This window comes from Lagopus muta, chromosome Z, assembly GCF_023343835.1.
Source record: "Lagopus muta isolate bLagMut1 chromosome Z, bLagMut1 primary, whole genome shotgun sequence".
Lineage (NCBI taxonomy): Eukaryota > Metazoa > Chordata > Aves > Galliformes > Phasianidae > Lagopus > Lagopus muta.
Window position 1 is genome coordinate 16825420 of NC_064472.1, and position 18009 is coordinate 16843428.

An 18009-nucleotide genomic window follows, 5' to 3' on the forward strand; every position below is an offset into this window, starting at 1 on the left:
GTATCTATTCATCACTTCCTGTAGTTGAAGGGAAAAGAACCAGATGATTTAAGAGGTCCTTTCTACTTTTATTACTGCAATTTGCAGCTAGTCTTCTCTGTTTAGAAATTGCACAAAAGAACAAATGCATTTTAAAAAGTCAACAAGGCAACATTAAATTTAAAAACTGCTTTGACAACAGCTGGGAATGTAGCCCTTCGCTCTGAATTCTGATGTTTTTTGCAACATCACACTTTGCCAGTTACTCGCTTTGTCATGGTGTAATTTCATGGAAATAATTCCCATTACACTTTGATCTGCCTCTCCTTCAGCCTGTGTGGTATGGCGTTGCTGCTGAACTTTACTTGACTTCTTGCTTTGTATATAGCGTTGGAGACTGATTAAAGAGCTGACTAATGAAATCCGTGCCAATACTACACAGTGATCACAATGGTATTGTGTAAAGCTACTCTACAAAGATACATAATGAAGTTTTGTTAAAATAAATATTTAACCCATGCCTAAGAAGGGCCCATAATTAATGCACTGTGCATGATACAATTTATTTTAAAACAAGTATTTTCAAGTATTTTAGTAATCATTTTTTGCATTCCTTCCTGATACATTCTGTTTCACTCTGTTTTGTCTACATCCTGTTTAATCAAAGTAAATAAATGTTTTCGTCGCTAGGAGGATGCTAGTCAGATACTCTCTTTCTTCATTTCTGATTTTTTTGAAAGATACGCATTTTCCCAGAACACTGTTGTGTAACTGTGTACTGTAACAGTTTCTTTTACTTCTACTTTTGAAATACAATGAGGATTACTGATTTAGAAGATGAAGACTGGTATTAAACTCACGTAAGTCTCGGGATATAAAAGAAATCATCATTATGTTATCTTCTAGGTAGGATCTTCATATAGACAAAAAAAAAATCGCTGTAGGCTAGGCATGGCAAAAATTGTTTAATCATTTTTTCTCAAGAAAATATTGATGAAAGTGCAGTTAAGTCAAATAAGAAAAGATGTTAAATAGTTAATTTCTGAAAATCAGAGTGTCAGTAATAATGAGTTTTAAGTGTTAAATTCTGTGTATAGATGCATTTTTTTGCTTGTGGTGTAATTGTGTGTTGAGATTTGTGGGTCTTACAAATCTGTATTGAAGGCCAATTCCAGCAAAGGGAAGGTATGAAAATAACATCCAGAACACTAGGAGGAATGTAAACTAAATAAAAGCTATAATTACATTTGCTTTAGGCACAGTTTGCATAGATATTGTTTTGAGGAGAGAATTAGAGCAGCTTATTTTTTTAGCTTAGTTTTTCTTTGTTTGGTCTGCACAACAAAACAATTGCTGTCTTTCTGCAAGATAATTGAGAAGTGGACAGGTATTTTTAAAATATTCCTACACAATGGCAATTGAGTTAATAAAGGAGAAGAACGTTATTTGTGTCATCAGGTTTGCATTTGGCTGATGTGAAATAAACTATAAAATACAGATAGCAGTATTTCCTTTAAGAAATCTCAATTATGGAATCATAGAATTTCCTGAATTGGAAGGGACCTATAAGGATCATCCATTTCAACCCCTGGCTCCATACTGAACCACTCAAAAATCTGACTGTATATCTGAGAGCCTTGTGTAGACTTGAAGGACTCAAACTTTTGTTCTTGCATCTAAAACTATGTGTTTTCATCAAAGCAATTTTACCTGAACTAGTTACAAAATTGGAGCAATAAAATCAGGTAGTCTTCCAAAAATTAGTAGCATATCATCATTCAAGAAAGCTGCTTCAAAGCATAGTTATTTCATAAAATAGTTTATTTTACAGTGCAAAATATTTACAACACCTACCTGTGAAATTTTAGGGAATGGCAGTTGACATGGTGAACTGAAAAAAAGATGTACTGTTTGTCCTTTTTACTGTCCCACAAAGGCATTAATTATTACCATAGATTATGCTTCATGAAAGGAAAGTCATATTGCTGCTCTCTGATCACCTATTTTTTGTTGGTTTGTGTGTGTGTGTTTGTAGAGATCATGTTCCTATAGTCGTATTTTGTCTTGCCCTCATTTTGTTGCACATCAAACTGTGTAAATAATTGTCTTCCCCCAGAGCTCCACTACCCTATGCTGCCTGTTAGTTGCACTCTCTCAGAGAATAGTGCTGGAAGACAGGTGTTCTTCAGCAGCATTTCCACAGGTTGAATTTGTTGGTTTTGTGAACGCTTTCAGACAAAATGTGAGAGATGTTTTGAGGAATAGGCTCTGGAGAGGGAATGTTAACTGCAAATGAAGAAAAGTGCTGGGGAGAGTGAATCATTTCATACTACTACCATAAATTACTGAAGTCTTAACTTTCTTGTTCAGGATTAAATACTTCACGCAGCAGTCTGTTATCACCTGCAGTATTTTCTTTCTTACTCAGTGTTGTCAAGGTGTGGCAGCTTTCAAGTTCAGACATAAGAACCATACTGTTGCTGAGCAGAGCCTGAAGGAAGTGCTTCTTATCGGTTAAAAGAATAACTTAAAAGGAAGCAGTTAACTGTTACCTGACGGGAGAATCAAATTCTTTCTCTCTCCTTCCATAAGGCATATATTTCTAAATTTGTATGCACTGGTGTACATTAACACCTGTACTTTATTTCTTCTGACATGGTGACACAGTGTCACAAGTCAATTAGGTTCAACCCGAGTTCCACAGGCTCCATGTGGCCCAGCACAGCTTGCAATGCAGCTGCCTGCTGTCTAGCCTGGGCTCAAAACTCTCTCTCAGCACCACTGGAACACTGGTGCACTATTAACCCTATCGATGCTGAAAGCAGGACATGGGGTGCAACACAGTGCCAGCTCAAGCTGCCACTGAAGAACACTGATGCAATAGTTTCACAAAAACAGGGTCAAACAGCCCACCAACTTTATGATTTTGCTGCTTTCCTTTTTTAGGTTTTAATAAAGAGATATTTTAAAATTTTTTTGTTGTTGTTGTTACTTATATACATTGACTACATTTATATATTTTATGAGGGCTGCTCTGAAAGTAACATCTCTTACTTTAGGATGTTGGACCACAATGTCAGAGGTGGGTGTTGGTGTTATGTCATTAGAGATTAAACCTTCCCACCAATATCCTATTACATTTCATTGCCTTGTGACAAATGGCAGCAGAAGGGCAGTCTGACTACCAGTCAGTGAATGTGAGCAGTGAGGCAGCGTGAGGTATGTTTCAGCAGAGGCAGCAACAGTGGATCACCTTCACTGATGCAAATTGCATAGCTAACAGTGGTGACTGTCGAAAAATAGAACTTCCTGGCTGACAACTTGCTCTATCAAATGATGTTTGTGCACTTTGTATCCATTGTAGTGTCCATGGAAATAAAGAGGAGGCACTACTTTTGGAGCAACTTAAATATATATACAATTCCTCGTCACTCAGTGCAATGCATACTAGCCAAAAGGTTGGACACCCATGGGATAAGTGCTTGGGGCAGTATGCTCCTAGAGGCATTCCTGTCAGGGTTTCCAGTCATCACTCAACTGTATTAACATATAAGTAAAGTAAAGTAAAACCCGGCATCCAAACAACTCTGGAGAAAACTCCTGAAAGTCTTAGGTGCTATATCTGGTGGAAGCCTCCTTACCTGATCTCCTCAGCTTTAATTGCGTCAATGCTGCTGGCCCTTTTGTCATGGTAAAAGACATTCCTGTTGTTTCAGGTTGTTGGTTGGCTCACCCTGGAGTGGCTATCCAGCAAATAGAACCGGAGACATCTATGCATGTCCTGTTGGTACACCCAAAACCACGTGTAAAAAATTGAACTTGCAAGGTAAGTTACAGTGAATAATGCCTCATTGCAATTATTCAGGCTTTTCTCATTTTTGTACCAGGTGCATCTATGTAATGAAATAGCTGGAAGCTAGCAAGACCAGTAGCAAAAGCACATAACAGCAGTGTAAGCATGAATGTTGCTTAAGAGGAATTCAGAGGAATTTCATTTTCAATGACAAGTCCAATATTCAGTGGTCTCAGATTCCTTGAAGAATAAAAATATTTTTCTCTTGTCTTTTTCACTTAACTGTTTCTGAGTTCTAAAATTAACTGTTGGTGAATGTTTACGCATATTTTTTTACAATTGACCTTATGATACTGATGTGAGCTTTTTTTTTTTAATCTTTCTGTCATTTATTTCAAGTATTTTTAATTAATGATCATAGAATCGTAGAATGACCTGGGTTGAAAATGACCACAAAAACCATCTGGTTTCAACCCCCCCTGCTATGTGCAGGGTTGCCAACCAGCAGACCAGGCTGCCCAGAGCCACATCCAGCCTGGCCTTGAATGCCTCCAGCGATGGGGCATCCACAGCCTCCTTGGGCAACCTGTTCCAGTGCTTCACCACCCTCTGTGTGAAAAACTTCCTCCTAATATCTAACCTAAACCTCCCCTCAGTTTAAGTTTCAGTTTAAAATATTCCCCCTTGTTCTATCACTATCCACCCTCATAAACAGTCATTCTCCCTCGTGTTTATATGCTCTTTAATAAAATAAAACTAAAAAAAAAAAAAAAAAAAAAAATTAGTAATATGGTTACTATTATTATTAGTGTTTTCTATCTTTTCTGGAACACTTTTTGTTCTGCCTTTATAAACACTTACATTCTTTGTCATTTGTAGCAGCCCTGTTAACAGGGTTAGCAGTATTAATATTTATAAGACTTTTACTTAATACTTGGGGATTCTTATTACATTCTCATTTCAAATTTCATTTGGTCAATGTATGAAGGCATTTCTGCTTTGTGTGTTTATCGACTAAGCATGAGATTCCCTTTTGCATACAGTGAAAATAAGTACAGCAGAGTATAATAGTTTAGATGTGTACTTCATGTTTAATTGTGGTGACATATCTGTTCTCCACTGTTTCTTTCACATTTTTTTCTGAAGCGTGCTACTGGATAAGGGCAGCCTTAGTATCCTGAGGAATGTAACAGGAGCTGCTCGGCTGCATCTATGAAGCCAGCCAAAAATGCTTAGTTGGAAGGAAGACAATTTCTTCCTCTCCTGTGCCTTTGCTCTTTTGGGAGCAGGTACTTTAAATGGCCCTACTTAATTAATGTCTATTACTAGCTAGCAAATTTATGACAAAGATTAGTTTTCATTTTTTTGTCTCAAAATATTATGCAGGTGTTTGGAAGAAGCATGTTAGATTCTAAGACATGAAGGAATTGTAACTGACTGAATTGCTTCTGTTCCTCAGCTACTGTTTTGCCACTTTTTTTTTCTTTTTATTTCAGCTTTAATAAATATTCCAAATGTAACTGAGATAAAGGAAGACATGAACCTTGGCTTGACACTGATCCAGAACTCAAAAACAGGAGGATTTTTGGTATGTATTGAGGATACATTCAATAGATACAGAAATTCATGAAGACAATGAAGAAACTAGAATTTCTGTAGTTTCTAGTTAAGCCTGAGCCAGATGTGTTTCATTATGCAGCCTTGATAAATACATACTTCGGATGATTTAAAGTCAAGCTCTTATTTCCTAGGATCCATGCAGGTTGTCTTTCACACTTGTCAAAATACCATATGGAAGAAAGCCACCAAACATATAATTAAAGATTTTGTAATTCAGGTCAGAAAACATTTACAGGAGCATTTCCACAATGGACCTGTAAGGTAGTCTCATATAGCTTTGGTTATGCTTTCAGAAGACAAATGAGACCTCTCCTCTGCATTAAGCACTTGCACAGTGACTACTCTCCGGAAATGTTAAGATTTCCAGTCCTGTGGGTCTGCTTTTTGCTTTAGCAGTGTGGTTTATTTGAATAGTGAAGTAGAGGGAGTGAGTTTTTATGTGTATATTGTGAAAACTTCTCCTAGAATTCTGTATAATTGGGATGTAGTAACAGAGTAAATTCAGGCCTGTTTTGTACACAGTTATACAGTTAGCCATAGGCTTGAAAACTCTTGAAAAGTAGATATGTACCAGTTTATGATGTACAAATGGTAATCAAGTGAAACAGTATTGGAAAATGAGATTTGAACATCCCTTTAAGCTTGTTATTTTTCAGTTGCATCTTCCTAGTAATCAGGAAATTATTCAACTGTCTATATTCACCACCATATAACCCAGTTCACTGAACTACTATGATAGATGCAGATTTAATTACAAGCTTTCCAGCAGTTCTATTAGTGTTACTTAGGTGGATCATAAGCTCAGAGTACAGCAACAGTTCTCTGTTCTCACACAGATGGACTGTGTGATCCTATCTTTTGAGTAATATCTCTAATTAAAATTAACACTGTCCCCTGCATAACTACTTTAACCAGTATCAGTGACTGAGGCAGTATAAAACATCTCACAAAGGAAAAAATGCATTTTCTAGCAATACGTGAACTTTTTCAGTTAAAAAGAATTTCCCGATTCATGTGGCTCTGATGATTATCCAAACTGCATGAAGTAGCAAGGCAAAGCAAAACACACAGGAAAAAAGTGGAATGCTAAGGCTTGAACTATTCGCCACATCTTTGGGAAAGGAAGTTATTTCTGAAAGAGTGAGTATTAGAGATGGGTGCTTATCTGTGTCTCAGCTGCCTTGAATTTCAAAAGACCTGTCATTTACATACACTAGCATTGATCAATAAGTGGAGACTATCTTTGCTCCTAATTGCAGGTTGCTGCCAACCAGGACTTCACTCTGGGACACATCTCTGGGAGCTGGGCTCTGCAATGGGCTCTCTGTACCATGCTCAGGACTTCCTATCCAGCTCATGCTTCATCCTCCCGTGGCTGCCTCTCTCCCAGGCTCCAAACTTTTGTGCCCATGTCTGCTCCTCTTCAGAGCTCTTTCCAGACTGCTCAGATCCTGGCATGTCTGTGTTGCAGCTTGAGGGCTCTGTGTGTTCAGCTTTTTGATGTCATGTGATTGCTTCCCACAGTGATCTAACAACCGGGCAGTCATTTGCACATGCTTGTTACATTTTTTTGTAGGAAGGCTTAGTCCTGCTGAATAGTGTTTAAGAGTTTCATTCCTCTGATGGCTAACAAATTTTTATTTTTTTAACTTCCAGGCTTCGTTCCTAGCAGTTTGTTCTTGGGACACTGTTGTTCAGTAATTTGAAGGAGCTCCCACCAATCCCCAGGATATAAAATCTCACTTCAGTATTTAATACGGCATTGTCTTTCCTTCTTTTCTTTGCTGGTCAAACAGGTTTTTGGATGAAATGAGATTTTAAAAATATATCTGTCTTGAATACTACAAATCGGATGTATGCTGTACTCCACATGAATCTCTCCTGGGCACAGCACAGTGTGTTTAGTACTTCCCTGTCTCAATTGCAAGTGCTTCTTGTTACATACCTCCAGGCCATTCATTCCACATTTGCCTTTGTGCCACCTTGTAATCAGTCAGCCTGTGATCCATCTGCTCCTTGGTCTCTTCCCTCCAGAGAGCTCCCAGTTTGCATTCAAAGTTCGTAGGATCAGTCCTTAAGGACAAATCTATTCCCCTTTCTGATATTCCACTTTTCAAGTTCATCAGTTCTACTTATCTTACCTGCCAGTTTTCCACTGCACTACTGGTGCATCTTGCTTCTCTGACTGTAACTACACTAGAACACTTGAACTTATCTATAGGTATGATCAGTTTCTTTTGTCTAGAAATATTGCTATCTTATAAAATATATTAGAATATTTTGATGCCATCTGCCACTGATATTCCTGTCTGACATTTATGTCATTTTTTATTAATTTCTGCCTTTAGTTACTTCTTTTTCTCTTCAGCATTCTTGTCAAAAGGGTAATGTTTCAATTGCTCTCCTTTCACTATTGACATGGAGTTGGTGCATTTTCTGTTATCCAGACTCTTTTGACTTTGACAGAATTGATAGGTGAATCAGAAAGTATTTGCATGGGAGCTATCATTTCACAGAATCACAGAACTGTAGGGGTTGGAAGGGACCTCCAGAGATCATCAAGTCCAACCCCCTGCAAAGCAGGTTCCCTACAGCAGGTTGCACAGGTAGGCATCCAGGCAGGTCGTGAATATCTCCAGAGAAGGAGACTCCACAGCCCCCCCTGGACAGCCTGTTCCAGTGCTCTGTCGTCCTCACTGTGAAGAAGTTCTTATGCACATTTGTGCAGAACTTCCTGTGCTTCAGTTTGTGGCCATTTCCCCTTGTCCTATCACAACATGCCACTGAAAAGTCTGGCTGTGTCCCTTTGCCTCCTGCACTTTAGGTATTTATGGACATTGATTAGAACCCCTCTGAGTCTTCTCAAGGCCGAACAGATCCAGGTCTCCCAGCCGTTCCTGACAGTAGAGATGCTCCAGGCCCTTTATCATCTTTGTGGCTGCTGGACACTCTCCAGGAGATCGCTGTCTTTTTTGTACCGGGAAGCCCAGAACTGGACACAGTTTCTTTCGGAACTGTTGACAGAAGTTGTATGTTTTCTCCTAATATAATTTTCTTTCAATAAGAACCTCCCAAATATCCTGATGATAAAGTACTGTCTCTGTATTTGTCTTTTCATCTAGTTACTTTTGTAGAAATCCTTCTAAGATCAGAGTTCTCACTGTCATACAATCAGCTGAAAAATTTTCTTTTTGTAGAGATCATTTTCTGCAGAGCAAGCTTACTTTTGAGGAAGGCAAGGGCCAAATGTCTTTTCAGCAGCAGCCTGCAGCTAAGTCAGATTGTGTAAACTGGGGAGACCATGAAGAAACTCAACTCACATATGTTTTGGCAAAGTTAGTTTCCCTTGGGAACAAGTCTTCTCAAATTAATAAATCCATGTGCAGATGCAGTGATTTTAAGACTTGTCAGTCCTGTCACTGTGTGGGCTAATAGAGCGTGCTGTCTGGAGCTATGAAGATGCTCGTGGATATAATGCCACCTCCTGGTTTAATAGAAGAACTCCACCACATGGTTGAAAGCAACTTGGAAATATGAACTCTAGTTTTGTGCCGATAGTTTGTAGAGCAGGCAGATTAATAAAGCAGCACAAGTTCCTGGCAGACTGTGTCACACTAGAAATTATAGATGCAAATGCTCTGTAGGAAGGAGCTTGCAAAGACTTCAGAATGGCCACAAATAGAGAGTCCTTTTTATGAGAATGTACACGAAGGGGATTGTCTGATGTTGTTGTGGTGACAGCAAGAGACTCAGTCTGATAACCCATGGGGGCTCATCTTATCCCATCTTCCTTTCATCCAGCTTATTGTGCTTTTGTATATGGATGCAGTGAGACCAGTACTTGTTATTTTATAATTTATTCTTGTTATTACTTTTAAAGACTTGTGGCCCCTTGTGGGCACAGCAGTGTGGAAGCCAGTACTATGCAACAGGAGTCTGTTCTGAAATCAGCCCAAGTTTCCAGATTCTAAGAAGCTTTTCTCCTGCTATTCAAAGTAAGACAACATTTATAAAACAGATTCAGTTAAAAAAATGGATCAAGCAAAATTAAGATATATTGTGTTGGGGACACTTTAACTTGGGATTTTAGAAAAAATGTATATGGAGACTTAAAATAAGCCTTTATGACATGAAGGAAGATTCACGGATACTGATCTAATGCTGGTAAGAATCTGGATTCACTCTTCTGAATTCAGAGGCACTGCACTGGAGCAGTGCAAATTGTTACCAACTCAAAATCTGCATATGATATCATTGAGTCTTCATTCAGATGAAACCTTCCTTATCTGAAGTGCTGCCTAAGTGAGACCTAGATATGCTCCTCTTGATTTCATTGAAGACTTGTGAGTAAATTGAGAGTGATGTCCACTTTTTTTTTTTCTTTTTTTAGAGTGTTCTTCCGTCATAGATATTGTAGTGGTTTGTGATGAGTCAAACAGCATTTATCCCTGGGATGCTGTGCGGGCATTTTTGAAGAAATTTGTCCAAGGTTTAGATATAGGCATTAACAAAACCCAGGTAAGTAAAATGCAACCTTGGGATAAGGATCATGGGAAGGAAGCAGTGGATTTTACTAGCAAATTCTGGCAATTTTAAAGAAAACCACATTTATTTTACCTTAACAATAGTAACTCCCCCAAGGCCATAGATAATGCAGTTGTCCTTTATCTTTCAGTACTGGGTATTTTGTTTGTTGGTTGTTTTTTAGTCTCACACCTTATTTATTCCAAAAGTGACTAGTAATTTGATACCAAATGCAGACCAACTTAAATAGAAGTCTAAAGTATGTACAGTGGACACAGATCTCTTCTAGATATATAAGATAATATGATAGATAAAAATAATTAAAATGTAGTCCGTGGAAATGTGGTATAAGTAAATTTGTGTGTGTGTGTGTTTGTTGAGTTTTTGGGGTTTTTTTGTTTTTTTGTTTTTTTTTTTTTTTTTTGTGGGAGGTTTTCATGTGGCTTTTACTTTCCAACTGCTGTATCTTTAAAATAGGAGTTTTTCCCCACTTGATTGTTGTCTCATCTTTGATTCTTTTCTCATTTTATTCTGATGATGGTAAGGAAAATTTTGTTTCCTGTTTTTAAACATTTTCTGTCTTTGCAGCTGTCCATTTTCCATAAACAATTCTGGGAACAAAGTCTGGGCACTGGAAATCTCTCTCCCAAAGGCTGCCTTCTTCATTGGGCTACTTTGGAAGTGAGGTGCTTAAAAGTCAGGCTTCCTGCTCAGCGTCATGAGTCCTTTCTAAACCTTACCTTTACCATCTTCCCTTCTTTTTTTCTTTCATGTTACATGTACATCTTAACGTATTTCCATAGTATTCACCTGTATTGAAAGTAAGTAAGGTTTGCAGTGCTGTCAAGAAACTAACCCTTAGGATTTCCTTAGAAAAGATCAAAATGAGGTGCTGTCAGCTTGTAGAATTCTTGCTATTTTCTGATTTTTGCATAGCTCACTGTGTTACTGCTGTTCCTAAGAAGTAACCAAACATTTAAATGCCTACTATTTCAAATTCTTTGCATTAACATATTGTAGTCCATAATAAATGATGTAAGATTCAAGAGTATTTAGATTTTTTTGCTTTCCAAATTAGTTAGTATAAATTGGTTTTATATGTTGAGATAAAATGGTATGCATCTGCAAATCTTCTGCTCGTGCTTGACAAATAGATTATGCATCATGACATCATTTAAGTGATTGTAATACATGGTAATTTAATGTAAATCTTTCATTTTATAGGTGGGTTTAATTCAGTATGCAAATAATCCCCGTGTAGTGTTCAAGTTGAATGAGTACCGAACAAAGGATGATGTTGTTAATGCAACAGAGAAAACGTTTCAACAGGGAGGAGATCTGACTAATACTTTCAAAGCCATTGATTATGCAAGGTAAAATGTGGTGATGATTACTGTGGTGTGATTTCTATCATAACTTACCTCACAAGGCAAGGAGCACATCCTGAATTTGGTTCCTTCTGAGAGCACACATCCTTAGAGTCTCCAAGGAGGTGTATTTGTAAATAGGTACATGCAAATAACTGTACATTGGGTACATATGTAGCATCAACTGCAGTGCAGGGCAACGATACATAAATTCAGCTTGCTGAAATCAAGTCCTTAACATTAACCTCAGGTACTGAATGAATTCTTTGCCTTGGTCTTCACTGGCAGTCAGGATTCCAGTACTTCTCACGTTCCTGAGCCCTGCATCCCTAAACCTCTAGGTGGGGACTGGGGTGGTAAATTCCCCCCCACTCTGAGGACAGAGCAGGTCCGAGACCACCTCATGAGACTGAATGTGTACAAGTCTACGGGGCCAGATGGTGTGCATCCCAGGGTTTTGAGCTGGCTGAGGTGGTTGCTATCCGCTCTCCATCATGTTTGAAAAGTCGTGGCTGTCAGGTGATGTCCCAGATGACTGGAGGAAGGGTCACGTCACTCACATTTACAAGAAAGGGAGCAGCAAGGACCCTGGGAACTACAGGCCGGTGAGTCTCACCTCTGTGCCTGAGAAGATCATGGAACAGATCATCCTGGATGACATGCTTGATCACATGAGGAACGAGTATGTGATCCAAGACAGCCAGCATTGCTTCCACAGGGGAAGGTCATGCTTGACCAATCTGGTGGCCTTCCATAATGGAGTGACTGCATCAGTGGACAAGGGAAAGGTGACCAATGTCATTTACTTGAACTTGAGCAAGGCCTTTGACATGGTCCTCCTCCACATCCTTATCTCCAAATTGGAGGGATGTGGATTTGATGGGTGGACCACTTGATGGATAAGAAATTGGTTGAAAGGCCACAGACAAAAGGTGGTCATCAATGGCTCCATGTCCAGGTAGAGGCTGGTAACGAGCGGCGTCCCCCAGGGGTCTGTCTTGGGACCGGTGCTCTTTAACATCTTCATCAATGACATTGATGTAGGAATCGAGTGCACCTTCAGCAAGTTTGTGATGACACCAAGCTGAGTGGTGCGGTTGACACGGTGGAAGGAAGGGATGCCATTCAGAGGGACCTCAACAGGCTTGAAAGGTGGGCCTGGGTGAACCTGATGAGGTTCAACACAGCAAAGTGCAGAGTTTTGCACTTGGGCCGTAGGAATTCCAGGCATCTGTACAGACTGGAAGGAGCAGTCCTTGAGAGCAGCCCTGCAGAGAAGGACCTGGGGATCTTGATAGATAAAAAACTTAACATGAGCCGGCACTGTGCCCTTGCAGCTCAGAAGGCAAATGGTATCCTGGGCTCCATCAGAAGAGGGGTGACCAGCGGGGACAGGGAGGTGATTGTCCCCCTCTACTCTGCTCTTGTGAGGCCCCATCTGCAGTACTGTGTCCAAGTGTGGAGCCCCCAGTACAAGAAAGAAAGGGAGCCATTGCAGAGGGTCCAGAGGAGAGCCACTAGGATGATCAGGGGACTGGAGCACCTCCCCTGTGAAGACAGGCTGAGGGAGCTGGGTTTGTTCAGCCTGGAGAAAAGAAGGCTGTGGGGTGACCTCATTGCAGCCTTTCAGTTCCTAAAGGGAGCCTACAAACAGGAGGGGAATCAACTCTTTGAAAGGGTTGATAACTGTAGGATAAGGGGAAATGGTTTTAAGTTGAGGGAGGGAAGATTTAGGTTGGTGGCCCTGCATGTGGCAGGGGAGTTGGAGATTCATGATCCTTGAGGTCCCTTCCAACCCTGGCCATTCTGTGATTCTGTAATTTGCAAATGGCATCATGCTGAGGGCAGATGACACCAAGAGGCTGTGGATGCCTTCACCCTGGAAGCATTCAAGTCCAGGCTGGATGGGGCTTTGAGCAACCTGGTCTAGAGGGAGGTGTCTATAGCAGAGGGTTGGAACTAGATGGTCTTAAAGGTCCCTCCAACCCAAACGATTCTATGATTCTATGATTCTAAGTATTTCTGGTGCCCAATAGATACATCTCACATCAAGCACCACTGAAAACGTTTTGGGAGAGATATAAAATAGTTGAAAGTAGTAAAAAAATTCCAGAAATTTAATGGAAGTGGTAACATACGAGTTTTCAGGTCATGTTTGTTAAATACAGGGAAAAGAAGTCCCTTTTCTGCTGTCAGTTTGTCACTGCATCACTAGTAGCATGAAAAAAATTGAAAAATATTTAAATGATATACTGTGAATTTTGGACACACATAGAATCCAGGTGCGTTTCTCAATAGGCAGGTGCTATTTTGTGATTGGATCTAGACAGGGCTGTAGGCATAAGCGTCTGGAAGTCTAAATGATCTTGAAAATCTTACTTAAGGAAAGAATCAACCTTCAGTGGAGTCCAAATTTGCATACTGTTAATATTTATCCCTTTTTATTTGAAATTAGTTTAGGCAGTTCCTAGCTATTCTGGTATTACAAAATATAGATTCTCCTTTTTCTTTGTCAGTGATAGACGTGTTCATTGGTATATATACATATAATTCCATCTGTTGTGAATTTCAATCTGGTAAACCCACTGTTTTATAACAGACAGCATGCCTTCTCAGCTGAGTCAGGGGGACGGCCTACAGCCACCAAAGTAATGGTTGTTGTGACAGACGGTGAATCGCATGACGGCTCCAACTTGAAAACTGTGATAGGTAGATGCAATGAAGACAATATAACAAGATTTGGCATTGCTGTAAGTAATAATTACTTATAGTATGGCAGATTCGGAAAGATCATATTATTGTGTGTTATCTTCTATATGTAATAATTATATAATATAATAATATAGTAACTTAAATTTGGTTAAATGTATCTTCATGAGTTAGTGAAATATAGGACCTCTTTAATTGGCAAAAAAAGCAGAAATGTTTTAATTTGATCAATGGATTTCTTCTTTGCTTTGGTTTATGTATTTTTTCTGTCTGAGTGGTCCATTGTAAAGGTATAATAACATTAGCAGTTCCTTAATATAAATGAAATTAGTTTTATTTTTGTTGTCATATTTGGAATGCTTACTCAAGTGATACACAAGGAAATGAAGTAACAACATGATATCCCCTGCTTTTCTATGTTGTTTCTCCCCCTCTTCCCCCAAGGTTTTGGGATACTTAATCAGGAATGAACTTGATACTAAAAACTTAATTAAAGAAATCAAAGGAATTGCTAGTCATCCAACAGACAAGTATTTCTTTAATGTGTCATCTGAGGCTGCACTACTGGAAGAAGCAGGAACACTTGGAGAGCGTATTTTTAGCATAGAAGGTAAAATACTCAATGTCTCTGAAATATTAGACAAGATTCTCCCAGCTCGGGAGTGAGAATTTTGTTTGTCTTCACCTTGATGTCAGAAGGAGCAGCTGGAACTGCTTCATGTTTGAGGCCCCCCAGGAGGGCTATGGTTTGTACTAGCTACTAAAGCCCTTATAACCCTGAGCTTCACTTTTCTGCAAATTAGTGGGAATTGTTCCTCAGTTTCTGAAAATTTCACTTGAGTCCTCAGTTTCAGGCATCAGCCAAGGGTTTGTCCATGTGCATCCAAATCTTTTTAGAGCTGCCATCACTGGACAGTGAAGGGATCTTTCTGCTTGTGTTTGTTAATGTTAAGCAAAAATAAAGATAAAAAGCAAGTCAGAAGATTGAGTTACCTTTTACAAAGCTGAAAAGCTACGGTAATGCAATCCATGTGGTTTCTGGTGGTCTCCGTTCCTGGCATCATCCATGTGTGTTTTGGCTGAGGGTATACCAGCTGTGGATCAGAGACACTTCATTCTCCTGACACCCAGCTTTTTAAAGTCAAATTTGCGTCTTCCTCAGGAGACCTGTGACTTGACCTCAGCTCGTGCTACAGAGCTTTTTGTGGCTTTAGTGTTACTATATTCAAGTGAATCAGTTGAGCTTCACTTTCTAGAGTTTTGCTGAGTATTTCTTTTGAATTCTTGTTACTTGTCCTATAGAACATAAAAGCTGATTAGCTATGGTGCCAGTATCATGCAGGCTGACCCAGGCCATCCTTATCATCTGCCTCTTTTGGAGAAGTCTTGTAACATGGCTCCATGCAACACTGTGAAAATATTTTAACATTTTATCTGATTTCATTTGTTTGCAAATGTTTTAACAGAAATGGTGAATTGGAGAAAAGATGGAATTACATAGGGACTCTATAAAGTTATACTTGTAAGCAGCAGGATTGGATCTCTCTCTGTGCTTCTGTTGGGTTAACTGTATGTGAACATTTATTTTACCAGGTACAGATCAAGGTGATACATTCCAAATGGAAATGTCTCAGGTGGGCTTCAGCGCATATTTCTCACAAAAAAAGGTATATGAATTTAATTATTCAATGGTATAAGTAGATTTTATTTGATAGACATACTGCATTGAAACACGACAGTGTAAGATTTTAAATTGATAATTTTTTAAAGATTGTTATAACCAGGAGAATGTCAAATTATCCTGTTTTTTTTTTTACCAGAAAAACACAAAATTGACTTCTAACATGTGGTACGTTCTCTCAAAAAGACAAAATATTTGTTCATAAGTGAAGCTAAGTGACAGCTACATGTATTCGTACCACTTCACTGTAATGATTTTGAGAAAGTTAATCTAATGTTTTCATCAATTTTGAGTTCACCTATCATGAGAAATTCAGTCACTGAAGTTGACATTCTGCAGCTGAATAACTCAGAAGAATTGAAACAATACTGTAATGATAGTGTATTTCTGGGCTCTGACCTCTATATAAATAGTCAGAAAACAACTTCTCCAATATTTATAAAATCAATAATAGTTGCTTAAATAACATTTCATTTAGAAATTACTATAATAAATCAGATCAATTCTTCATGCTAATCAATTTTAAGATTATCTTGATTAAATCAGTTTGACACTCTCCCAAGGATCATGAGTTTGTAAAAGTGTATGCTTAGCAAGACCAGCTCTAGAGAAGCCAGGCGTAGGAAAGTTGGGTTGCAGTGCTCAGGAACTAAAGCTGTCACTCATCCTCTTGCAATAGAAGGGTGGAAATCCTTTTTAATAGGGTAGTAAGGTCCAGCATGCAAGTGAAAACTAAACAACTCACATCGACTGCTTGTAGTCATTAGAATGCACATCATTACCTCAAAACACAGTGATGTTTTATATAATTACATATGGTAACTTCAGCTTTTTGGTGTTGTTTTTTGTTGTTGTTGTTGTTCACACTTTTTCTGAAATAAGCAGCTCTGAAGTGTTGATTTTTACTTTTTAAAGGACGTCCTGCTGCTGGGTGCTGTTGGGGCTTATGACTGGAGTGGAACAGTAGTTCAGGAGTCTTCAAACAGAGTTACTACTTTTCCAAGCAATGTGTTTGAGAAAATTCTGCAGGACCGAAATCATAGTTCATATCTAGGTAAAGGACTAAAATGCAAATCTGGAAATGCATCAAGCTTCTGGTGAATAAGTTGGAAAATTTATCTCTCATTCCCATTAAGAAGTGATCTGCAAAGAAAAGAAATTTGTATGCAAAAATATTTTATTTACTGGAACATTGAATGAAGTCTTTTATTGTGTTTTTAAAATTCTATTCCTATCAAAAATGCTAAGCTGGAAGAAAAAAAAAACCGAAACGTTCTGTCACAAATCCAAAAAAATCATGAGATTTGAGAAAAGGCCAGTTTGTAGTAGTGGATAACTTCTCTTTTAATATTTATATGTACTTTCTCAGTTGCACATGGCAGTTGATTGACTTGTTGTAGTTTCATCTGTGCTTTTTCATTTCTTGGCCTTTTCCAGTCAATTTTATAGTTTTAGGCATAACACAACAGTTTAGCAGAGATCTTATTTATAACTCCCATTCATGTTCTGACACATGCTTTTGTGGCCCAGTGAAGCCAGGCAGTTTGTCTTCTCAGTTCATTGAAATGTTTTCTGCAAAGCTACAATATGCATGCTAGCAATTTGTTCCTGAATAATAGCACTGTGTTTATCAACTATGGCTTTCTAATGTGTGAAGTTATTAAAGAGGTGCTATTTTTCCCACTGATATTTACACTTTTCCCTATGAGTTAGCAGTACTTGTATCTGACACAATGAAATTATTAAACATAGTTTAAAAAGCAGTAGCTTTATTGTATGTCTGATAGATTCAGATTTTTTACTTTTCTCTCTGTTAGAATAATTCTTGAAAGGTCAGGTCATTTCTGTGCAGCACTTCTCCACTAGACGTTATCTAGAGCATCATGCTTACTTTTTTTGGAGCAAACAATGTTACTATCTTTTCTTACTCCTCCTTTGGTACTGATGCTGTACTCTCATTTCCTTCCTTTCCCTCTTTCTGTTCCCCAGTGAATCTCCCCAGTGCCAGTGAGGAGCCCACGCTAAAGGGTTTGCTAGCTCATCACAGCTTGCTAGCTTGGCCTACATTTTGCACTACACCTTCTCATTTCAAGTGGCTGGGTGCTGTTTGAATTAGGAACTTGTGGCCTTAAGCTGTGGAATAAAATCTTGTTTTGAAATTTAAGCTTCCAGTGACATTCTCTTCCTGGAAAAACAGTCACAAATTAACTGCACACAAACCTGTATAAGACCGATAAATGTAATGACCAAGGCATAATCCCTTTGGTCTGTGCTTCTTGCTTTGTACAACAGCTTGCTGAAGACCTGCATGCTCTGCCCAATCACTGGGATTTTGT

At 38.7% G+C, this 18009-nt stretch overlaps 1 protein-coding gene across 1 annotated transcript in view; it reads left to right on the forward strand.

Moving 5' to 3' along the window:
• ITGA2 (integrin subunit alpha 2) overlaps nucleotides 1-18009 on the forward strand; it is a 68510-nt gene that overhangs the window by 22511 nt on the left and 27990 nt on the right. The window contains exons 3-11 of the mRNA XM_048931308.1: nucleotides 3696-3805; nucleotides 5269-5360; nucleotides 9273-9387; nucleotides 9783-9910; nucleotides 11141-11289; nucleotides 13883-14033; nucleotides 14437-14602; nucleotides 15586-15659; nucleotides 16589-16727. Of these exons, the coding sequence (XP_048787265.1) occupies nucleotides 3696-3805; nucleotides 5269-5360; nucleotides 9273-9387; nucleotides 9783-9910; nucleotides 11141-11289; nucleotides 13883-14033; nucleotides 14437-14602; nucleotides 15586-15659; nucleotides 16589-16727 (1124 nt within the window). The remainder of the gene's footprint in view (nucleotides 1-3695; nucleotides 3806-5268; nucleotides 5361-9272; nucleotides 9388-9782; nucleotides 9911-11140; nucleotides 11290-13882; nucleotides 14034-14436; nucleotides 14603-15585; nucleotides 15660-16588; nucleotides 16728-18009) is intronic.